We start from the raw sequence: 24,358 nt of genomic DNA on the forward strand, positions 1-24,358 counted from the left end.
TGGAAGCCTATTCTGGTACAACCTCAAAAGACAATTATGAACCTGAAAATAAGCAGAATATGGGCGCTTTAACATCTCACTTTCACTTTATACATGTCTAGAGATGAAGTTTTTTTTACAAAGACAGCACCAATATAATTTCACACTAGTGTGTTGTGTTTTCTAACATTCATTCATGTAAAATGCAGGGGATATATTTTGTGTTTCAATTTGCAATATGAACAGCTGTTTACTTTGAGTTTAGTCTAAGTTAATAATATTAATAATTACTTTACTAGGTTTAGAACATGATGTTATCTGTTCTGACATATAGTGTTAAAGCATTTGCATATTTGTCAGTAAAAATCCGTTGTTTTGGTCTTGGTTAAATAAGTAAATTGTTTTTAAAAAAGTAGCTGCATTGTAAATATACAAACTATTACTAGTAATAAAAATAATAAACTAATATTTTATTGTCGTGTTTTTTAGTCCCCTCACCACAGAGTCCGGGCTCTGGGGTTTTCATAATCCCTACAGCACACATACAGTTTACACACACATGCACAAATGTACACATACCAGGCATGCTCGCACACAGAAATAATAAAGAATTTACTTGCTTACACAAAAACAATGACTTGTTAAACAAACAGGACATCAATGTGATTGCAGACAATAGACATGATGCATTGAAGAAAAAAATGGGCTGAAAGCTCCAAAATGAAAGTCTGTTTGGGCCTTATGGTCCTCAGTAGCTGACACAATAATCTGTGTTTTTTAAACATGATCTATTATTTTGGGGTGCCCTGATGGCCCAGTGTTTAAGGCACTGCCATGTCATTGCAACATCCCCGGTTTGATTTCAACTATTTCATCCCAAATCTCTCTATCTCCCCACGTGTTCTGTCTATTCTGAATACAATTTAACACATTCTCATGTCACGTTTCAATTAATCCATCAATCATTCAATAAGGCTTTCTGTCCACTGCGAGATAGTTACAGATCTCCAGCTATGATACAGCTGACCTACCAATGTCACCTAAGGGCATCATGCATAGAACAGAGCCTGTCACATTATGTATAGAAATAAATCAGGAGATGGATGAGAGCAGACGAGAAAGACCACAGGAGGAGAACAAAAAGAAAACAAGGAGAAAGAGTTGTGGTAAAGAAAAAGGTGTAATCGGCAACAGCGGGTCGAGGAGAGTCAACAGGTTCAGGTCAGTGCAGGTAACACAAGCGACATTGAGGCTGTCACAGATAGAGCGACACTCAAACACACACACAAGAAATTGAGGCTTTAATCAGTATTAGTATATTGTAAAAGTGGTATTTCAAAGCAGAAATACATGAAGATAAAACCTGTTAATGTGCATAAGTATCTTCAGCACAGAGCAGGCATGTGGGTGTTGTGGGTGCAGTAGACCTTAGTGTTGTATAATTTAGGCATGCTGCATATCAATAATTCATGTCTGAAAGCCTTCAAGCATTTCACTAACCACTTTTTGCTTACAGTTAACATGACAAGACACCCGCTAGCTACTTGTTTCATTATGTTTTAAATATATGTCAATTTTCATAAACACTACTAATATCCCTGTAAGGTTTCTTTTTTCACTGGGACATCTTCAGTTTAATCTTTGGTTTAACCAATGACTCTTTATTCGATTCAGTAAATTAATTATTTAAAATATGAAAGGTTAAACAATGGTACATTGACAAACCTGGATATTCAAGTTAATTTATATGTACAAAAAACAGACAAACGCAGTAAATGGATTGAACCATTAAATATTCAATATTTTTGCTTGATAAATAAGTTAAACGATTGAACGGTTTTAGAAATAGTTGGCAGTGAATCCTCTGTCTATCAACAAATCAATTCCTAGACTAATTGTTTCAGCAATAATTTCATTCAATAAACAGTGATTATACATTTCCAGCCAACCCATCCTTCAAATCTAAATTAAACCCTTTAAATCAAGTCTCTGCTGATTGTTAAGTAACAACCAGACAGCCAGTTTAATGCAAAAACACGTGAAAACCAAAACAATCTCAAAATGATGTCAGAGGACCTTACATATGGTTTAGAGTGGTAGGACTGGTGTTGGCTATCTCCTCTCACTTTCTTTCTTCACGCTGCCAGCTGCTAATTGCAGCCAATACACATGCAACTTTGTATTTAAATCAAAGAACCTCAGGGAACCTGCAATGCATGCACCCACTAAGCCATGCACAAACAGTCCCACAAAGTGGCTTGACTCTCCTGTGTTTATAGTCTGTTTTTTATGGAGTGATTACTGTAATGTAACTTTGCTTTGGCTTCAACAATTCTCAGCACACATCAAGCCAGAGTGGAGCACTCTGGCTTGATGTGTGCTTGGCACAACAGATAGTGTAGAAGTGATAGATGGAGTAAAGGCAAATGGTTACACTCTTGAGAAGCCACAGCAACTACACCTGTAGCTCCCTGTATCCCACAATATCATCTAGTCGCCTCACATAAAAACCATTGCACTGTCTGCACAGAATCAAGTTCCATGATTTATGTATGGTAACTGTATGGGCTGTGTTTCAGTGTGTGACTGAGTAGAGACTCACCACTGGGGATGAAGGCTGTCTGCTGGAGCTGCATGTTCGCCAGGGCTTGCTGGTAGTGGAACATGCTGGGGTTGAAGACGGTGGCAGCGGCTCCGTTGCTCTTCTCTAAGATCGACCTTTTTGGTAGCGGCTGCATGGAACCTGGAGGTAGAGCCTGCAAGGAGAAGAGAATGGGCTCTTTAGAATCAACATCCAGTCAACGTGGATGTTTCTGTTTACCACCACAAGAGGACACTGCAGTATCTCAGATTATCTGAAGTGATGTAGGACAGCCCAGAGGTCAGGCCATGAGCAAAATAGGATGATGCTATGATTTCATTCACTGACAGGGCTGGGGATGAAACATCAAACTGCAGTGGAACATAGCTAAGATGAGAGATGTGCTACCTTTTTTTCACTTTTTGGAACATGCCTATTGGATATGGGTTTGCACTCTATCAAGAATCTTCATTGTTGAAGCATAACTCATAACACATTTACTCATAACAGGGAAGTATAACATTAATAAACACATAAATATCATATTTTATTTCAAAATTGTATTTGTTTTTAAGTAATTTAACATTAAAGTTACATTTTGTAAGAATTTCTCCCATCTAGCGGTGAAATTGTATTTGATAAATAACTGAATATTACTCCCTAGGCCCTCCCATTCCAAGCGTGTTTTAACTCCTACGGTGGCCCTGTGGCAAGATTTACATGGCTTCCGGGACAAGTATCAGTGCTATCGTTATTCTGTATATTGTACAAGATTAATAGTGTAAGGCAATGTTTACAGCGTAGGCTACATATTTTTCTCTGTGAGCAGAGTTAGAGATCAGTTGATGCGACAGTTAGCAAGGGAAAGCTAAAGGATGAGGGAAAGGTAAAGAAAAACCAAAAGACAGAGCCGGCGGCAGTGGATCGGTGAGATTAGGTAAAGAAAAACTGAAGAGAAACTCTTCAAAGATGACGAGGAGCGAGTGGAAGCCCTTCAAAGACAAAGAAAAGAAGCAACGGAGGTTTTGTGTTTTTAATATATCACTATATTATAGTTTGAACAATGTCAATGAAACTGGAATTAGCTCTTAGTATCTCCATCGTTTACACGCAGCTGTTCTAGCTGTAGCTTAGTCTGTGTAACAGCTGCATGACGTGAGTTGTCTGCTAGGAAAATCACAACACTATGCACAACAACGCTATAGTTAGCCAAGCAACTATAAAATATAAAATGTACACAAATAGGCTGAATTACTTGTCGAGAACAAAGCAGGCAACTTTGGCATCCCTTTTAAAATCTTTGCTCCTCATAAGCTCTTTCTTTGGAAAAGCCACTCCAATATTAACTTTGGTCTTGTTGCTTTGCCTGTCACGGTGATGTTTTAATTATCTTTTTTGCTTCCTTGGTGACTCCGTTACATGTCCTTGAGAATAGGTGTGATCCTCCATCTTCAACAGGCTTTCAAATCTACAAGTCGAGTCATGTCGCGGGTAATCTCCCCCTGGCATTTGTCACGGTGCCACTGAGTGTAAAAGCGCAAAATGAGGAGGAATGTCCCTCTTTGGCTAATTTATTTTAAAGATGGAGGCGCAACATGGCTGCCACCATTTGAGCGACTCGCTGGTATGTATTCTGAATGGCAGATTCTACGCTTAGGAGAATTCTTTGATTAGTTGGTGGAAGTAATTACACATAAATGAGCACATATTTGTGAAAGAACAAATGTTTTTTTGCTAAGAATCAACTCAAAACATTACACAATGTACCTTTAAATCAGTGAATAATAACAGCAACAAAAACCAAATGAATGACAGAAAATATATTTTGGATACAAAATGTGTCTAAATCCTTTCATTCTACTATTATAGTATAGTATAGTTTTTTTCTAGCAATCTCTTTCTTGTTTTTCTGCATCAGCACTAAAGATTGACCTGATTATGTTACAGCTGCTCGCAATGCTAACTTTAGCCCTTGTAGCTGAAAGTACAGGCTCAGGCGTATGGTAGCAGACATTCATGAAAAAATATAATCCTCAGACTACATTATCAAATTTCAAACTGGCTGAGGAATAATGTGATACTCTGATCCTTCATTGTATCAGTAAACAATATCCAATGTTGATCACTGCTAGGGGACAAGAAAATATTCTACTGTTTCACTGCTAAGCTAAGCAGATATGGTAAACTTTTGAAAAGGTGAATATTGGTTTACACCTACAGTATGTGTGTTTAGCATATCATAGAAAAGCATTTTGTTTCTTTTTTTTGTAAAAAGAACAAAGAGTTCTTAGTATTTGGACTCACCAAGCCTGTGGACGCTGTGTTGTGACTGGCTTGGTGCTGTGCAGCCTTGATCCGGGCCTGCAGGTGAGCCGGGGGGTGGAAGTACTTGCACTTGTCTCGGCTGCAGCGACCTTTAATGTAGTCCATGCAGACGATGACTGAGTTCTCACTGCAGTCCACCATGCCGGCCTCTAGAGGGTGAGCGTAGCGGCAGTCGCTCTCGCCCCGTGTGCAGTTACCTCGCTGGAATTCTCGACAAACCTGGGAGGACCAGCGGGAGCAGTGATCAACATTTTACCTTTCACCATACTTTGGTCAAACATAGGAACACAACAACTGTGTGCAGGCCGCATACCTCCAGCTTGTCTGTGCGCATATGTTTTTGTGCAGAGGTACCGTTGCCCATAGTTGCCAGGCCGGTGGGACTCCCATGGACCAGCAGGGGAGTATTGGGCAGCAGCTCAGACATTAAGCCCATGCCTGGGCCCATGTGGCTCAGATATGGACTGAACGCCATACTGGGACATGTTGCCAGGGAGGGTGTCATTGGGAATGTTGTCTTAAGGAGGGAGAGAAAGGCAGAGACGCGACAGATAAAAACATGTTATGACAGAGCTTTCTCTGACTTTTGTAAAGGATTTGGTAGCAACATTACCAATGCTGTGGGTTTTCTACAGCAATGAGAACCATGCATGAACCAATGCAGTTGATACTACTTTAAACATTAACTAATCCTGCACATGAATAATATATAAAAGATTTTGCATGTCAAGTTTTAAACATCTTTATAAAACGTGGAATAAGACCAAGCTACCTTCACTGTTGCTAAATAAAACTTCTCTGCATTATAATCTACTTTTAACCAAAGATACGACAAAAAGTAAAATAAACAAAAACTGATGTGTAACATGGCATTACATTATTAATCATCTTTTAATTAATTTAAAAACATGCCTGTATATGCTATATATAATAAGTAATATACAAGCAATAGGCAGAAGAATGCTATTTATATTCCCTATGTTATTTATTGGAGGACAGAAGTTAGAAGAAATGTTATAAATTGCCAGGACTAGCAGAGAGTTAAATATTATTCTATTATTAGAAAATAACTGCCACTCTGTTGCTGGAAAAACATCACTCCATGTCCACTGAGTGCTGTTAGTATTTTGATAAATAAATTACATTTTAGAACACACTGCATTATTTGAAAAGTCGTTGTTTTAGTGCGGGCTGCTCACTATGGGCTGCAACTGTGCTCCGGGCAGCATGAACTGCATCTGTTGAGCCAACATGGATGCTGCGGCCTTCTGCTGGATCAGGTTGTTCCTCCCGTTAATCTCCAGCTGGGTTTTCAGGTGTGGCGGCGGGTGCAGGTATTTACAGTTCTCACGGGAGCAGCGCCCCTGAGGAGGAGGGAGGCGGGAGGACAGATGAGCGTGTGAGCAGACCGACGGGGTGACACTGAGAATAATGTGACACTAAATCAATCAGGGTGTGCCTTGACATAGAAAGCTCACATTATGCAGCAACTGATCTAAGTTTAGCAAAGCACTCATCAATATGATAAAGGTAAATTTGTCAAACTAAATATCAAGAGTCAAGCGTGTTTACAGAGCAGAACTACAAAGTATGTACAGCATATTCTAGTAAAATAAAGCACTAATGAAGTCCCAGAAGACTGCATACTGGATAATTCATGACAAATGGGCAACCACTTTCTAAGAGTGTTCATCATTAAAATGATGTAATCGGAGGAAACAATATTAGAAAAACAGAAATGTAGAAATTGAATTGCCGTCATTTAAAGTTGTTTCCACAAGCAAATAATTTGGATCATTAAGGTGCAGTCAAACTGTACTTATCATTTTATACTGTTAACCTTTAAAACAGTGTGAAACGACAGGTGGAGTCTTTGAGCCAGATATCTGAGACAGCTTTAGATTTTTTCACAGAAGACACAAGATGAACCTTGCTGAAAATAGTTAAAGCTGGAGAGTGAAAACACATGCTCGACTCTCACTGTCCTTCTCACCGGATTCTGTATCTCTACCTGGTAGTCGTCAGTCAGTTGATAAACAGGTAACTTCACAGGAAGAGAAAAACAATACAAGTATATGTGACTGACTGCAGCAGATGCGCTTGTTAGGTTCAGACAAGAGCTAAAATGGGATTAAATGGAAAATAGCTTATTTCCTTTGTAATAATAATTAGGGGTTTGCAAAAAAAATCGCGATTCAAGCTCTACAGATTCAAAACAGATTCATAGAATTCCAAAAATTGATTCAGATTTTTTTTTCTTCTAATGCCATGTATACTATCACATGGGAAAAGTAACTACATTTACATACTGTGAATTGTTTTTTTTAATTGAGAATCGTTTTTGAATGAAAAATCAATTTTGAATTGAATCTTGAGCTTAGAAATTATTATCAAATCGAATCGTGACATTATCTGAATCGTGCACCCCTAACAACAACGTTTCGTTTACTTGCATTCAAACTAAAACTTGCATAATACTGTCAGTGGTGGTGGAAGTATTCAGATCCTTAAAGTCAAGTAAAAGTAGCAACAACACAATTTAAGGATACACTAGTAAAAGTCCTGCTTTCAAACTTAAAACAAAAGTATGTAGTATTATCAGCTAAATGTGCTTAAAAATAAAAAAATACTCAATGCAGAAAAATGGCCCCTGTGAATGTTAACACAATTAAATTAAATATTATAATTAGATTAGATGTCAGCAGCATTTTACTGTTTTAGCTAAAGATATAGTATGACAATGTAACGTATCTTATAAGCTCATCATGTTTTAAATGTAAAGTATTAATCAAGTAAAGAAATGCTAGAAATGTCAAACTTATGTATATACTGGAGTAAAACACATAAAGTTCCAAATCTGTACTGAAGTACAGTATTTAAGTAAATGTACTTCCACCACTGGACTTTAAATATACTGTACACATACATACCAGCTTTATAAGGTAATGTTGGAAAGATAATCTCTAATTATTGGTTTCTTCATGATCTTTATTACTGCTCACCTTTAGGTCAGAACAGGTTGGCTAACATGAAGTTTAAACTCAAGTAAAGATGAAGTTTATGAAGTACTTTTCTGTATTGGAACACTATTTAATTCCCAATAGAGACCATTATTATAAAAAAAAATGAACATGCTCATCTAATAAACACAGAGAACTATTCATTAACAAATGCAGCATGGTCGCTGAGCTGTGCCACTTGTCATTTTTGGCTTCATGTCCAACCCTAAATCAGATATTGAGCCAATTGTTCAAAAACAATTAATTCTGTCACAGAACGTCATTAAAGCAGTGTCCTTCCTGGGGAAGGTGAAGATGGTTCTGCAGGAACACTTAGAACTGGGCAATATATTGATATCATATCAATATCGTGATTAGACTAGATATTGTCTTAGACTTTGGATATTGTAATATCGTAATATGGCATAAGTGTTGTATTTTCCTGGTTTTAAAGGCTGTTGTAACTGTTCTATTATTAGCCTTTACCCACTTAGTCATTATTTCCACAATACTGATGATTATTTATCAAAAGTCTCATTGCGTATATTTCACAATGTTTTGTGAAAGCACCAATAGTCAACGTTACAATATTGCTGCGGTATCTACATTGTGGTATTTAGTAAAAAATATTGTGATGTTAGATTTTCTCCATTTTGCCCAGCCCTTAGAACACTGCAGTCTCCATTAAACCCCTGGGCCGGCAGCAGCTGTACGGCCCTGCAGATGAGCTGTTCACCTGCTAAACTACCTCCACTGAGCGTCAGCCACACGCTCTGTCGTCAAACCACACCCGCACAAACCAGCTCTTATCAGGTGATGGTGAGATTGCCGCACAACTGGCGACAGAGAATAAAGAACTCTAAAGACAGACTGACGTCATGGTGCAGAGACTTTGACGGTGATGGATGATGTCGCGCTGAGATGAGGACACATAAAAAAAGGGTTTCAGCAGCAGGACAGCTTTATAGGACAACCGCAGTATCTCCCATATTTATATTCCAGGAGGGATTCACAGGATCTCGCCCAAAGGACAAAAAGCATACAAGCAAAACATGTAGCAGCCTGAGAAATGGTCAGGATAGTACACAAGGGCAAGGCTTACACAAACGCTATCGCCTGGACAGGAGACGCAAGCTTTGCATCAGCGCGCTGTGTGTTTAGGGATAAGTCTGAAATGTGGAATCCCATGAGCCCAGCAAGCCTGCTCAAACTCATAGGAAAAGCAAAGCTTTAAATGAGCCTAACTAAATACTTTGTGTGCTTCAAAAAACAAACGGAGCAAAAGCATTGCTAGAGATTCATAACCTTTATAAACGTTAGAAAATCTAGGGTAGAGAACGAGGCCAATGAAACATGGGGTCGAGGTGAGTAATGAGTCAGGAATCTCCTTTTGGCTCCCATACCAACACACTACGCAACACAGAGAAAGTCCCTGTTAGTTCAGTACAGTAGTGTGCTGTTGATGCATTCAGAGAGACGAAAGAGATGAAATGATGATTAAATGAAAGGATGAACAAACATATCTAAACAGTTGCCAAATTGATACAGGGCAATCTTGACCTTCAGTAAGTGGATAATGATGCTTAAGTTTTTGTTCATTCTTATATGTGACAATGATGATGTTGAAACAGTTGACTAATCGATTAGTTGATCGGAAATTTAGTTGGCAACAATTTTGATAATTGATGATTGTTTGACTCTTGGGATGGCAGCGTCGGTCTGTTGGTCGGTCCAACAAATGAAAACAACAACACAGAAATATTTTCAACATATGTCTGATACAGTTTTCATCTAGTGCCACCATGAGGCTGACATTTTGGGTTTTTAGTAAACTGTTGGAGTTGTTGTTATCTTAACAATTAATAAATGGATTGCCACCAAATTTTGGTTTGGACATCTATGTTACTCAGCTGATGAATCATACTTTGGTGGTCCCCTGACATTTCACAGAGCCTCACAAACTCTAAGTCTTGTTTGTGGAAAAATGCCAAAAATATGCTGGTTGCAGCCTCTCAAATGTGAAGATTTTTACTTCCTGTTTTTACTTATCTTATATGTTAGTAAACTAAGTATTCTTTGGGTTTCGAATTGCTTAGAAATAAGAAGTCTTTAGCATTTTTATCTATATACTGTCATGTTATTTACCAAAAAATTTAATGATTCATCTACAGTATTCTGCGGATTAATCATAAATGAAAATAACTGTTAGTTGCAGCCCTACCATGATGTCATCCAATGTCACACTGCTGTTATATATGCTGTACATTGTGCAGATGTGATGTCCACACTAATCATTTAGAATGAATTGATTGAGCACTCCAGTTAACAACATAAAGAGACCTAGTGAGCTCCCTGCCACCCTCCCCCTGCAGCAGGTTTAGACCCACCAGACAAAGCTAATGGAGGAGCAACAGGGACTGACAGCAGTCGGCTCGGACAGATATGCCAGATATGGGCGGGATGGTGAGGAGGGAGGCCATTAGCAGATAAATCCATAAAATTAACAAAGAAGGGAGGGGTGGGCGGAGAGCAGGAGGAAGGAGTGATGATGTAGAGCGGCTTGAGCGAGGTGCTTCTATGTTTATTTCAGTCATTTGCCCAAAAAGAACGTCTGTCAGCTGAGAACAATCCTGAACAACAATGGGGATAGAAATCCTGCTGTAAAGAGGAGGTTGTTGACATACTGTGTTGGCACTAAAGCCCTTCTGCAGCTCCTGATAAAGAAAGACACTTTGACCTTCAACTGTCACCAACTTCAGTTCTTTCTCTCACTAACAACATGACCCCAGGGCTTCAAACATTGAAAGTGGCCTTTAATACTTGTTCACTGCCTTTGGTACAAAGCAGTTTGCCTCTTTCTCCCATCAATGCAACCAGTTGAGAGCCAGGCTGTGGCTCAGTGCTAAAAACAGCCGTGCCACTCAGGAAGATCAAACTATCCAATCGGTACGCACTCCTGTGCTGTTGCTAGGCCCCCCTCTCTGTTTCTCTCCCTCTCCCTCTCCGTCTCTCTCCTGCTCTGGAGGACCTAACACAGAAAAATGGCTGAATAATAAATTCTAACTCAATAAACGAGGAGACGGTAGCTACACTCAGACAGAAAGCCCCTTGTCTGGCTCTCACTTTTTCTCTGCATGAAAGCTGGTCGAGCAAAACACACACACCGACGCAGCAACAGCCTGTTCTCGATTTTAGCATAATTGGCCCTTGATTGTTGGAGCTCTTTTAAAATACATTAAAGCATCATCCCTTTTCAGACTGTTAGTTTTTCCGCTGTGTATGAGTGGAGCGAGTGTTGTGGTTCTGTGGTGGAGACGAGAGTGAGGAGAGCAGCTAAAGTGATGTTGGAGCAGCATGATCGACAAACCCACATCCCTGATGGACAGACAGACTGTTGGCAAAGTGGCTTCATGAGAAAATTTCCATCACGCCTAGGCAAAATGGAAACATTAAATATCTTGATAACCAGAAGACCTTGCTCTGACTTTTGTGTAACTAATAAAAAACAAAATCAGAAGAGAATAGATAGCTGCACAGTGAGAACTATGTACCTTTAATTTGTAAAACATGTTTGTGAGTCTGGGTGTCTACATAGGCCAAAAATACGAGGAAAGAAAGGACTTCTGAAAATAACGTTAGCTATTCCACAGAGGAAATTACATACATTACAATCACAGAATGTACAAACGATTGTTAACCCTTACATACACTATGAGATGAAATTTGTCCACCATCAGAGACTTTTTAGTACCACTTATACTGTGGTAACTATCCCTTTAATATATCTGGTTGTATCACCCACCCTTTTTCATCACATTAGACTCCATGATGATGACAGGCCAAAAATGTAATATTGAGTTGGTACTCTCAATTTTCTTATAGATCATTTTGCAAAATACTTTTTTAATTGTTATAATAGATAACAAACTTGTTTGTTGGAATTCACAATATCAAAAAACATAGAATCACAAGGATATACATATATATACATATATATGAAATTAAAGAAATTCTGACCAAAAAAAAGTCTAAAAAGGGTGGATCAACTGACCAAGTGACATAGTCTGTTAGGTATCCAGGAAATTGTTTAGCTGAGCTGGTGAGCCACCCACACCCTGAAACAATTCAGTTAATATGTAGATGACACCCTAAAATATAGTCACACTCCATTACATATATTTATAGGTGGGCCACCTCACCTGAAACAAAGACCACCTCTGCTGCAAAACCCAACAGGAAACCCTGGTTTGTGTGTATTTGTGTGTGAATACTATGCCGAGCCAAAATTAACTAACTTGACACTGGTCACAATGCATGTGTTAAAACAAACAAGATGTGTGATGTCTGTGGCATTGTTACCTTGAGTGAGTCAAAGCAGGCGATGACTCGGCCATTCTCCACATGGCAGCTTCGGGAGGGGTGAGCAAACTTGCACTCGGCATCAGACCTTGAGCAGGTGCCTCTCTGAAACTCACGACACACTTCCAGGGTCAGCCATTTGGTGTCCCGTCCCATGGTCATGCTGACAGCCATCAAAGTTGCTGTAAAACACTGAGCAGCGATGGACGGACAACCGATGAGAGCAAGGGTGACTAATAGTGATGCAAGAAAAAGAAATCCCCCAAAAAACAGAAACAGAAGCAAAAATATTTCTTCAGCGCAAAAAGGCAGCGTGTCCTTTCGGTTGGTGTATTTTAGTGGATGTTTATTTGTTCTTCTTGGGAAAAGTGGCAGGTGAAGTTTGAGATAGAGGGGTTGACTGTGGGCAGAGGCCAGCTCTGTTTCAAAGGGGGAAAAAAAACAAAAAACAGCAACTACACATAGGGATTCACTCTGGCATGTGACACAGCGTCTGTGCCTTCACCTGAATCGACGCCCACAGTAAGTCACCGTTACATTCACGTCAACATGGCCGGGGCTGTGGCAATCACTGCAGTTATGTTTAAACGGCCTCAGAAAGAAGATTTCTGTACAACAAAAAGAAAAGCAGAATCTTTATAGGGATGGTGTCCTTGCGGTGATGAGACGAGGTGGCGGCTCAGCTCAGGGTATGTGGGGACTGCAGCTTAGCAACGTGGGATGGATGACTCTGTGGCTGTCAGGATAAAATATAGCCTCCATTCAAGGCCAAGCACACACTGAGCCCCGTCCTGCTCTCATCCAGTAGTAAACAGCAGCAGACAACTCCTTGCAGTAGGCACTTTGGAGTTCCACTTCCTCTTATTTCGGTCTCTTTCTCATCCCTCCTTCGCCGTTGTCTATTCTTCTGTTGTTGTCATCCTCCTCACTGACCTCTCTTCTGCATGCCCTTGCTTGTTGTCTTGCTGTGGACTATAAAACAGAACAGAAGTTTAATTCAAAGCACTGACAAAAAAAGCAGCCTGTTGAAGATAAAAATGTCGAAGCTACAACCTTGTGTGAAGCTTGTTTAAACGGAGGGTGATGAGGACCACGAGGCAGGACGGTGGACAGGAAAGAGCCAAAGGGAAAAAAGCGAGGACAAACAAATAGGGGAAGAGAGCATACGGAAGGGAGGGAGGCAGCATTGAACAGGAAAGGGCAAGCTATGTCTTGATTAAGTGATACAAGAGAGAGAGAGAGAGAGAGGGAGAGAGAGGGGATAGAGGGAGATTGCAGACAGGACAGAGACGTCACTTTAACTCCCCTGAGCTCCACGAAGCAAAAAGTAATTGACTAACTTGATATGAATCATGGTGCAATATACTGTGAACAGCCGTGTCCTTGAAGTCGCACTGGCTGGCATGTGTGTGGTCAACCCTGATGATTCCTAGACAGTTATTAATGTGAAGAGAAGAAGTAAAAAAAATAGTATAGACAGGGCAGAAAGGGGGGGGGGGGGGGGGGGGGGGGGGGGGGGTTAGTTATTCACAACTGCAGCTGCTGTGCTCAATGCAAGCCTCCAGCCAATCGGACAGACTTTTGCAGGCACACAGAGAAAATCACCGACCAATGACAGGACAGTTTCCACAGCAGCTCCTCCTTCAACAGAGCCCGTCCTTGTTCCTCGCAGGATTTTTTCACAGTCATGGCTGAGCCACATGCTAATATTCAAACTGTACAACAACTCCAAACAGCTTCTCACAGATGTGGAGTAGGTCATGCCTTACTGAAACTGGAAGTGGACTATACTGCAGTGTGATGCAAGCAGGGATGATGCATGCTGTGCAGGGAGCAGAATGTTGTGTCCGGACATTAACTGAATATAGATAACAATCAGTGTGGTGGCTCAATAAACATACACTCAGAGAAGAAACTACGCTGTGCTTTTACAAGAGAGAGCCAAGTCCCAACTGCATGGTAAAAAATTGGTAAAAAATGAAGAGAAAGAAAGGCTGTCATGAATGAAACATAGTAGTACATGAATGCACAAAGTCAATACACAATAGGTGAGATGCAGTAGAGGAGGAGACCAAAAAACAGGAGGAGAGGGGGATTGGAGCAGATATTATCAGTCCGTGCGTCTGATGGCGGCAGACACAGACGGAGGAACTGATGGGGTGTGTGTGTGTGTGTGTGCGCAGATAGACAGCCCAGAAGAACACCGCAGTGGAGTGGGAGAAGGAGGGATAAGGGGGAGGTGGGAGCTGAATTGATACACCCACCACCTTCAAACATAAGAACAAAGACACATCCAAGCCCAAAAAAAAGAGGCAGGAAAGAGAAATGAGCAGGTACAGCAACTGCTTTGCTTGCTCAACCATTATGCTTGCCTGTGCTTCCTCCTCCTCCCAGCCTACCTACAGATCAATAGAAACTTTTCCCAGGGGGATAAAACAAGCACTCCTCCTGCAGCTTTGCCTGTCCTGCATTCAGGTCCACATCAGTGTCAAGCGCCCTTGCGTACACACACCCTGACAACGCAGCTCAGAAATATGCAACCCGCATCATCAAAATGCTCCTCACTTCCTCGCCTCGCCACACCAGACACCAAATGGCGCACAGTTGCCATTACGACCATTCTTGGAAAGCTACATAGCAATGCTGGCTCTCCTCCAGTGCCACTCTAGCTTATACGGAGCCCTGTGCTTTTAAATATACACAGTAATGACCTTTCACTTGCTGAAATATACTGCTGTGACTCTGCTTTCCAGGAGTTTCCCCCTCAGGAAAATTTCATTAACAGTTTAACCAAGCCTCCCCTTGTTACCTTTACCTTTGGCTTCTACTGGTACTGGAAGACAACGGAGACAGTTAAATCATGCCATGGCATAATTTGTACGTCGGTAAAATGTAAAAAAGCCCACTTGGGGGTTGTGATTGTAACATGTTCGTGAACAGACAGAACGACTCATTAAAGCTATTAGTAAGCTAATAGATCTGACATTCAAACTAAATAGTAAGTATGTTTAATTAGATAGTTTTTTAATGAATAAGTGGTTGTAGCCTCGACCATCACATAAACAAAACTACCAAAACTAATGCAGCCATGCCAGCTGCGCTGTAGGGACATTATGCAGCTTAAGTGCTTCAGGCTAAATATTCGCATGCTAATATGATGATGATTAGCAGGTTTAATGTGAACCATGTTCAGCATATTAGTTTAGAGATTTAGCATGCTAAGATATTATCCCTAAACACAAAGTACAGCTGAGGCTGATGGGAGTATCATTAATGTTGCAGGCATTTGTTTATAAAATACTGATAAGTCCAGAGGAAAACTCTGGTAGATCACCAACATTATTAAAATCATGATGGGGGACACATTAGGTTCGAGGTATTTCACTAAAAAGCAAACATATCATCTTCAAGTTGGCACTAAAGGAAAAGTTAGGAAACCACCAATGTCCCTATGATTCAACATCTGGTAACCATGAATGTACAAAACTTTGTGTCAATCCATCTAGCAGATGTTTAAAAGGACAAGTGAAAACTCAGTGAAAGTCATTGGGACTCATCCTCTGGGGACCATGAATGTTTGTAAAACATTTTATGGGAATTCATCCACCATTCATAAAGCCACACCACTAGCATGGGGAATGTGGCAATACATCATTGTCCTTCTTCGTGGGATACGAGAATCAACTCGCTGGCGCCATATATCGATATTTTAATTAATAAAAATAAGGTGCTCTAAATAGATTTCCCTGCTCCCAGCGTTGCTACTTCATGGCTCCTCAAGGTGGCACTAAACACATGAATGACGTAAACTTTAACATGAGGTAACTAGCAGAAGAGGAAGAGGTTTTAAAAGTCTGGACCCATGGCTGGTCTATAGTTCTGTAATTTTTAATTTACAGACTGAAAAATGTATGCAGCATAATTGTGCTGTGTTGTTGACTTGGAGAGAATAAAGAGAAAAAAACTGCACCTAACCTTTTCACAGGAATTTTGTATTCTTTTTGTTTTCCAATATTGTGACGTATCATTATAGGATTGTCAGCAATATATTGATTATCGCAGAATTGCTGTATCCCGCTATTAATCTGAGCCATGTGCTGTTTATCGTAAGGTACCCTGTGATTCCCACCCCTGGTAATGAGCAGTCACCTCACCAACAGCTTTTATTGAATCCCCTGTGTAAAGTAGTACCATTCCACTAATCTTCACATTAGTCAATGAATAGTTTACTAACAACAGCAGACTGGTATAACCACCAGATTAAATCCAACATCATGCCATCTAAATAAAAACATAATCTAACCCTAATTCATACAGATGACTGTGTCTTTAAAGATAACACAAACGTGTAATAAACCCAAAATTAGGTGAAAAAAAGGTCTACTTGCATTTATTTGATGTTCATCCAAATCAGCAGTCCTTTTTCAGAGATAGCACTCTTTAGAATTACAGATCGTTCAGTTTGGAATGGAACAGCGACTGCCCAGCTGCAACATTGCACAACTGTACTGTACCTACTACCGCAGAGATAAAACATGAGGAGGCAAAAAATACACAAGCACAACATCCACAGCCAACGAGCAAATAATTATGAAGCAGATGAAGCGCAAGCATACCAGTAGGAAGTTCTCTTATAGCTAAACACTGATCAAGAGCTCTGTTAAAGGAAGGCTTGATGCTACATGCTTGAGGCTGCATTATTGTGCGGGTCCAGCCAACACAGCACAACTATCTCTGTGCTGTTCCTACAACACTGACAAATGGGTTAAAGCACTAAAGTAAAAACATAATATATTCAGGAAAGCATATAAATAGGCTTTACTTCCTCAACAGTACATGTAAATAAATAAAAACGTTTCATTTAACCTTTTAATATATATGATATGGGTGCGACTAATGTCGTTTTTCAGTATCGACTAAGCTGCAATTTATTCTCTTGATCAATAGTGACATGTTTAAATATATGTAATGTATTTAACATGATATAATGTAAGACCAGGAAATCTGACACAGCAATCAAAATAGTTGCAGATACATTTTCTGTAGATTGCCGAATCTATAAATAGACTGATAGTTTCAACGCTAATAAACACATACACTTATAATGTAATACATTTAATTACTGTTATGGGAAAACTGTAATAAAAGACTGTACAATTTGTACAGAAATAATCTTGGCCTAGTGAACTTGTCCGACCTTTACAATGCAGCATAAGCAGTCATTTACAAGGATGCGGCATGATGAATAAATATAGAGCGCCCCAGTTATAACAGTGATTGTGCTGCTGCTGGTCCTCCAGGTGTCTGCAGTAGGAAGAGGGGGTCCAGCAGTCAGTAGGTGGGGGTCAACATGTAGGTGGAACAGGATGGGGGGGAAGTATAAGAAGGACAGATGGGGGTGTTGACTCCAGCGCACTGCGTCCATCATCAAACACAGTGCACCAAAGGGCTACCAGCAGTGTAACCTTCACTCTGACGTCTGCATTATGGCTGGTGTGCAGGCTGCGTGCCTGCCACCTTGACATGGAGCCCTGCACCTTATCTGCTCACACTAATAAATTGCCTTATATCAATACAACTGTGTTGAGCATGCATTAAGTGAAATTTAAAGTGAGTGACACATTAACAAATAAATAAAATACAAAAACACTTTTATTTCCCCTTTTAGATTTTTCCCTTTTTCTTTTGCGCAATCAGGTTGTAGCCAGGGGGAAATATTTTAAGTGTGTTTTTTAGAAGAAAATTCATGTTTGCACGCTGCTGGAAAAAAAGCGAGATAACTAAAAAAAAGTTGAAATACAAACACTAAAAGTATCATAAATTGAAATAGCAGTTAAAACGGAAGAGGAGAAAGAAGTTCAAGTTTCAATTTAGGTGTGAGTGCTAAGTAAAGTGCAAGTGCTAAAAAGATGATGAAGATTCAGATGACCAAGTAAAGGGAGTCTAAAGATTTCACATTATTGCACTTGTGAATTATTATTGTGACTTGCTCTAGATTAAGGGCATTTTGTAAACATTTTTAATGGGGTTTTAGCCAGATTGTATGTTAATATGATTACAGGCTGATTTAGGCTTGACAGCAGGTTGACAGAAAGAACAGAGAGGACACAAAACTATGGAGTTTAGTGTTTCACCAACTGGGGAAACACTGTGAGTGATTTAAGCATGTATGCATTGGAAAAACACGTTGGCTCATATCTGTTCTCCAACTATGAACGTTATAGTTTACGGTCAACTCTTTTGAGAGCAGCAACAAGGATGAGTACAGAACAGGATAACGTCGATGACAAATGTGATTGATTAAAAAGCACAAGGTGGAAGATCCGTGAATCATAATGAGAATGAAAGCTAGCAGCCTGGAGAGAGGGAGCCAAGTAATTAGGTTAAGTATGAGTAATCCTTTTAGCTCATTAAAGCACCACAGTTCACATTCAAACAAACATTCAACAAGCCTATCCCATCATACAGGACAATATAGCCTGCACAAAGCGTGAAATACTTGAGGTTTGACTTGCCAGTTGCACTTTTAATTCAGAAAAGAGACTGGATAGTGTAGGCCCTGGAGCTTTCATTTTAACTTTACTGGCTGTGAGCTGGGGTTTTCACATCCCTGTGGTGAGATCATGAAAAGTAACTATGTGGAAAAACAGTGCAGATACTATAGCTGAACCAATAACATATCGCCATTTTAACATTTTGGATTTGTTATTGGTTGTTTAATGGTTTTATTTGCAACATAAAAGATGGAGCTTCCCAGGCAGTTAATATTGCGTCTGTGTCAAGGGGGAAACGAAAACAGGTTACAGGTTATGTGGGAAACATGGCTGCATGCCCATGTGTGTTTGCCAGTTTAGCAGTGTTTATATTAAGTAAAGAAAAACTAGCTAGACAGGTGCAGAGTCCACAGCCCGGAGGGAGCATGAACATGTCTTGACTGGCTGTACTGGTAAATGAGCAAAGATCATGGCAAGACATCTACTGAAGGTGTGTACAGTATGTGTACTGTAGGCAAGTAGTGGAAACACAGTACACCATGGTGTCTGACCCCTAAGGGTAAACAAGGACAAGACCTCTCTGCACTGCATGCATGGAGGCTGGCTGGCTGCAGACGTACAGATAGATATCCAGGAAGGAAAGTGCAGGTGCTCTTCACTGCTGTCTAACATTATAATGAACAGATAGACTCAGAAAGTAATTTCACATTGTTTGCACTTCACTCTCTGGCATGGCAACAAAACAACAACTTGCACTTTAAACCGTGGCACTGAGACAAAACTCTGCATATTGCAGTTAACCAAACCCCTTTCAGATAGCGCACTCAAGGCATTCTTTGTATGTACACAAAGCATTGCCGTCAGCTATCTGCCAAGCTACCCAAAACATGCCACTTGTAAATGTTATTACTGCTGTGCCAATGTGTAACCACGCCATTACGCTCGTAATTAACATTAACAAAGGCAGTTTTGCACTTCCACGCAACAGAGTGGGAGAGGCTTTTTAAACGACTGCAACATGGATTAAATACAAGACTAGGTAGCGTTAATATTGCTGCAAACTGCGCCAGACGTGCTCAGCCTCTTACCTGTTTACAGTCACGTCGGATTCAGATGTCTTCTCCTAAATTAACGTCGGTTAAAATGTTTATTTGATGGTTTTTATCCACAGCGACTCGTTCTTAGTCTTATATACAATATGTATTGCGTAGAAGTGAAAGCGGAGTAAGAAATAAAAGCGTTATCGCTAGCTAGGAATGAGAAAGTCGAAGCAAGTAAAAAAAAAAAAACTTGTTAGACCGCCGCGGAGTGAGAGAAAAGAAAGAAGGCTGCTATGTTTGCTGCAACTACATTTGCTCGGCTGCAACACTGCCTGAACACAGCCAAATAACACATTTGAAAAAAATCAGAGGGAGGGCAAAATGGTGAGGGAGGAGTTGAAGAGAGAGAGGACGAGAGAGAGAGAGAGAGAGAGAGAGAGAGTGTGTGTGTATAATTTCGTGTATTATAACGTGATTAGCATTGAGGGGAAATCAATGTCACGACAAAAGCACGCCAGGTAATCAAGGTAGGCTGCCATACACACGTGTAGACACGGACCATACGTATAGGATTACATTTAAAAAGATGATGGATGAATGCTAACAGCAGTGTTTCAGGTCCAATATCACACTGGTTCACGTTAGAATATTTTTTTTGTACATTGAAAACAGGCGATATAGGCCAAGTAGAACGATCCAGTTGATCCCAAATATGGTCCCAAGCAGGAAAGGAAGTTACGTTAGCAGAGCAGCTTGCTTCCCTGTCGACGGCCAGAGAAAATAACTTGTATAAATGTATTTTGGCATTAGTTTTTAAATTTGACAGCGACAAAAAGTGAAGACAAGATTCAGGTTGTCCAATATCTAATCCGAATTTAAATCTGCCCTTGAATGTAGTTTAGGATATTTCGGTAGACAATTAAAAGCATAAACGCTGTTCTCATCCCCCAACCGATCTCTGCCAAATGCACGTGACTGATAAAAAGTCATCTCTCTTTTTAACAATCTTATAACCTATGAAGTCTTGAGCATTTCCAGTAGACGGCTCTATAATTCTTCAAAATTTAGGAGCAGCTGATACCTCCATTAAAGCCTCGGATGATCAGACTTTAAATGGTTTAAATTCCATCCAACCAAATTTAAGAATAAGCTGCGATGCAACCCAGCATCTCTCCCACGCTGTGTTCACTTCTCTCAATACAGCCATGATCTCCACCCAGGAAGTTTTGATTTAATTAAAATTATATCAGCGCTCCCTGCTGGTGTTCCGGAGGCTTGCAAGTGAAACGTTAAAAGCTTGCAGTCTTTTGTGCACACGGTCAGACAAAAGCACATCAGACAAAGAAAGATGTCTTAATATGTCAAGAATAGAAGTCAGGACAATAGTTCAATGAATGTAAAAACATTTTATGTAAAAAAAAAAAATTAGACTTGGAACGCATTCAGTAATCTTACAACTTTCGCAGTTAATGCTACACAATGAGGTATCTATGGAAATTCCATTCTCCTTTTCTGTTATTGAAAAGACACTTAAAAACACAGGTACATTTTAAAATGTAGGCATTTCAGACAAGACAACAATTTGACAAACATATAGATTGTAAATCACAGACAGTATTACAGATTCACGATTTGTAAGCAAGTATTACATTGTTCTTTTTAACAAAGAAAACAATAACATCCCCTCATTCCAAGCTACATTAACAGGAGTTCAGCTGTGTTTAAACGCCAGGAGAACAGTCTAGAAGGCTTGTGTGATCATTGAAAGGTAAATGATGATTGCAGGTACAGTACCTAGATCAGCCTTTCTTTCTCTCAGGGAAATGTCTCCATCATGAATGTCAGTTGTGGCAAAGAAATACAATCAGTATCAATAAATAAATGTGTGTCATTTGTTCATGGTGAGAAAAAAAAGAAAATGTAGTGGAAGGCATATTCTAAAAATAACTTTGATTCATTCACAAGGCAGAATGTGGCACACCTAGTACAAAGAAACCCTACTGCCTGTTCCCGTCACTACCACTGCTCCACATTGTCCGTGTAATCTTCCATGGTGCCGTTTTCATCCAGATCCCACCAGTCTGGGAGAAGCACTTCTGACTCGACAGTGTCTCCACCAGCCTTTCCCCTCAGCTGCTCCTCAGTTACTACAGAGAGGCTCACAGGCTGACGGGGTGTTTCTGTGGGCTTCAGCTGCCTCCCTTGCTTTGTCGTGAGCCTACCACGGAGACGCCTCCTCTCCTGCTGCCGCCTCGCCCTGGCCTGCCTGCGCTCCTGCTGCCTCGCCACCTGGAAACGCTGCAGGAAAAGGTCACGGGCATACTCATACAGCTCTACATCCCATCGGTTTAGCTGGAGGATTCTGTATTGTGTATCAGAAGGGACGTCAACGCTGGAGGCTCGTGTGCCATTGAGCTGTGTGAAGGGTGCAATGAACTCCAGGTTGAAGGTGCGTTCAAACAGATACTGGGTCTTACGCTGGTACTCGGTCAGTCCGAAGAACGCCATGCCGCGTAGGTTACGTTTGGCACTCTCCAGAAGCACTGCCCAGCGCTCGTCCTCACTCATTGTGGAGACGTTGTAGCAACCCACGAGGCTGAGATCAGCCAGCATGCGGGTTTGCCGGTTGTTGGCCAGGTTGTAGGGGCAGTCCATGAACTCCTGCAGGGAGCAACCTGACCAGTCGTCTCCCGAGTAACAGCTTGGCAGCTCAAACAGCGTTGGTGAACGTCCATCACACACGTGTTTGGAGGACCTCCATGTTGCTCCACGTTGCACGTGACGCCACTCGCTCAGGTAGCGTGATACTGGGTCTCTTAGGATGGTTATATAATAATAGTTCCTACTGAGGAGAAAAAGAAGACATTAGGTCTGTAATAAGCCAACTCAAATCGCCTCAAAATGTTACTGCGATTAATATGTCTATTTGAATTAGTGCTTCAAATAATGTTTTTTAGTCATTATTAATTCATCTCTTAATTTTTCTATTCAAATATTCAAGTAAGTATTTGTTGTACCCATCGTTACGCTTGGAGAATAGAGTGGTTGGATTAGTTTGGCAAGAAGTCCGTGCAATTATTTGTTAAACAAAGTTTAGCCACTAAATAACGTCTTTTTATTAAGAGGTTTTTGCATACTTTGTGAAAAAGCAAATCTTTTTAGAAGCAGATTGTGACCACCTGCTCACTATGTTAAATCTTCAAGCGTCACGGTCACCCTCAATATGAAGATGAATTAGCTACATCAATTAAACAAATAAACAGCTGTAATAGCATCAAATGGGTCAGGCAAAAGGGTTCAATTAAATATGTATTTAATTAACAGCTGCCACAGCCGTTTCGACGCAACAGTACACATAACGTTTTTATTTTTTTTTACTTATTATTACTCATTAATAATTACTATCCCAAGTACCCTCCTACACCAACCTGGGCAGGTTCTCGGGAGCCTCTTGTGAGTCCATGCGTGACGGGACGCAGCTGGTCAGCTCAGTCCAGTCCGCATGAAGTCCGCAGCTCCAGCCGGTGGAGAAACGGGAAAACAGCCAGGTTTCTTTTTTACCTGGTCGGTAACAGGTACATTTCTTCTGACCTGCGTGACACTCGCAGGGCCTCTCCAGCTGAATATTCCGCACCAGGTGTCGACCAAACGTCGTGCCACCCGTTTTCTGAATGTGCAGAAAAACAATAACATCATCTCCTTTGATGTTGAAGTCTACACCACGATTTAAATCTGCTATGGTGAAATTGAAGCGAGGGACGAAGCGGATCAGAGCGCCGTCTTCTGCAATGTAAGGGTCCTTTTGGAGTCCGTCTTGGATTTCATTACCACTGCTCCGGGAACCAGTTGCCCTGTTGCCCCCAAACCAGGATCCCAGCTGGTGTAGCATCTGGCACTCAGACTTGCTCGGGCACACATACTGGATCATAATGACGCCAAAGAGCAACACCATGAGCAGGACGATGAGGACCCGGTGGTGGCTGTTACTGCTGGACTTTTCATCCATCTTCACGGGACGGACAAAAACACATCACTAAGGCAGTCCGGACCCCCGCCTTGGCTGGGGAACCTCGGGAAGTAGTCTTTTATGGCCGCCTAATGAAGCGAAAACAATGCAGTTGCTAACGGCAGCTAGCCCGACTGAGTCTAAAAAACCAGGAGCATGGCTCATTATTGTAACGTTTGCTGTATTGTAGGCAGCAGTAGGTACATGCCTCATTTGAAATAGTTAAGTAGTTTTACAGTACCCGTAGTTAGTTTTACCAAGTGGTAATCGTTTCTCGCAGCAGTAGACCCATGTCTTCCACGACCATCGATTCTTGACCTTTCTTCCCAGCAGCCTCTGCGCTCAATGTGGGCGTCAAAATTACGTCACCGTGTGGCACGCGAATCCAGAGCCACAGAGAACACAAAGTCAACAGCGCGGTCAGCAGGTGGAAGCGTTTTCACGCTTTAACATAATGGGTTTGTTAGCGGTAGACCTAAAGAGTATTCAAAAGTGTTTTGGCCATCTCTAAATTTGACATTAACTCGTCTTCAGCTCCACTGCCGAAATAGCTCAGTTGGGAGAGCGTTAGACTG

General features: G+C 40.8%; 2 protein-coding genes and 1 non-coding gene across 10 annotated transcripts in view; 1 reads left to right on the top strand and 2 right to left on the bottom strand.

Annotated features, from left to right (window-relative positions):
• The window catches only part of mbnl3 (muscleblind-like splicing regulator 3), a 22,807-nt gene extending 2,679 nt beyond the window's left edge, over positions 1 to 20,128 (bottom strand). The window contains exons 1-7 of one of the 7 annotated variants that reach the window (XM_032528444.1): positions 19,826 to 20,128; positions 12,244 to 13,215; positions 6,085 to 6,249; positions 5,199 to 5,402; positions 4,865 to 5,104; positions 2,582 to 2,735; positions 1,011 to 1,046 (exon numbers count right to left, since the gene is read on the bottom strand). In XM_032528444.1, coding sequence (XP_032384335.1) covers positions 1,011 to 1,046; positions 2,582 to 2,735; positions 4,865 to 5,104; positions 5,199 to 5,402; positions 6,085 to 6,249; positions 12,244 to 12,417 — 973 coding nt within the window. In that variant the 5' untranslated portion in view covers positions 12,418 to 13,215; positions 19,826 to 20,128. Of the gene's footprint in view, positions 1 to 1,010; positions 1,047 to 2,581; positions 2,736 to 4,864; positions 5,105 to 5,198; positions 5,403 to 6,084; positions 6,250 to 12,243; positions 13,216 to 13,296; positions 13,563 to 13,583; positions 13,710 to 19,825 lie in introns of those variants that run through there. The other 6 variants (XM_032528440.1, XM_032528438.1, XM_032528443.1 and 3 more) reach the window with 6 other exon arrangements.
• Positions 20,129 to 21,168: 1,040 nt separating this feature from the next.
• On the bottom strand, positions 21,169 to 24,130 carry hs6st2 (heparan sulfate 6-O-sulfotransferase 2). Of its 2 annotated transcripts, none has more exons than XM_032528435.1 (2): positions 23,206 to 24,130; positions 21,169 to 22,619 (listed from the first exon to the last, which is right to left on the bottom strand). In XM_032528435.1, exons 1-2 carry the CDS (start codon positions 23,781 to 23,783, stop codon positions 21,794 to 21,796), a joined length of 1,404 nt encoding a protein of 467 aa, XP_032384326.1. In that variant the 5' UTR covers positions 23,784 to 24,130; the 3' UTR covers positions 21,169 to 21,793. The 2 variants fall into 2 exon arrangements, with proteins under 2 accessions (XP_032384326.1, XP_032384325.1); XM_032528434.1 differs by having other exon boundaries at positions 21,169 to 22,622; positions 23,206 to 24,129.
• A 194-nt stretch (positions 24,131 to 24,324) lies between these two features.
• The window catches only part of trnas-cga (transfer RNA serine (anticodon CGA)), a 73-nt gene continuing 39 nt past the window's right edge, over positions 24,325 to 24,358 (top strand). Inside the window, exon 1 of the tRNA in view lies at positions 24,325 to 24,358. This exon is cut by the window's right edge and continues 39 nt beyond it. This is a non-coding gene — a tRNA (tRNA-Ser).

This window comes from Etheostoma spectabile, chromosome 10 (genome assembly GCF_008692095.1).
Source record: "Etheostoma spectabile isolate EspeVRDwgs_2016 chromosome 10, UIUC_Espe_1.0, whole genome shotgun sequence".
Classification (NCBI taxonomy): Eukaryota; Metazoa; Chordata; class Actinopteri; order Perciformes; family Percidae; genus Etheostoma; species Etheostoma spectabile.

Excerpts from the sequence above, each read along its gene's own strand:
- hs6st2 (XM_032528434.1), bottom strand. The coding sequence starts at position 23,783 with ATGGATGAAAAGTCCAGCAGTAACAGCCACCACCGGGTCCTCATCGTC. Across the intron at positions 22,623-23,205 it reads GCTCCCGAGAACCTGCCCAG|TAGGAACTATTATTATATAA; the intron begins GTTGGTGTAGGA and ends TTTTCTCCTCAG.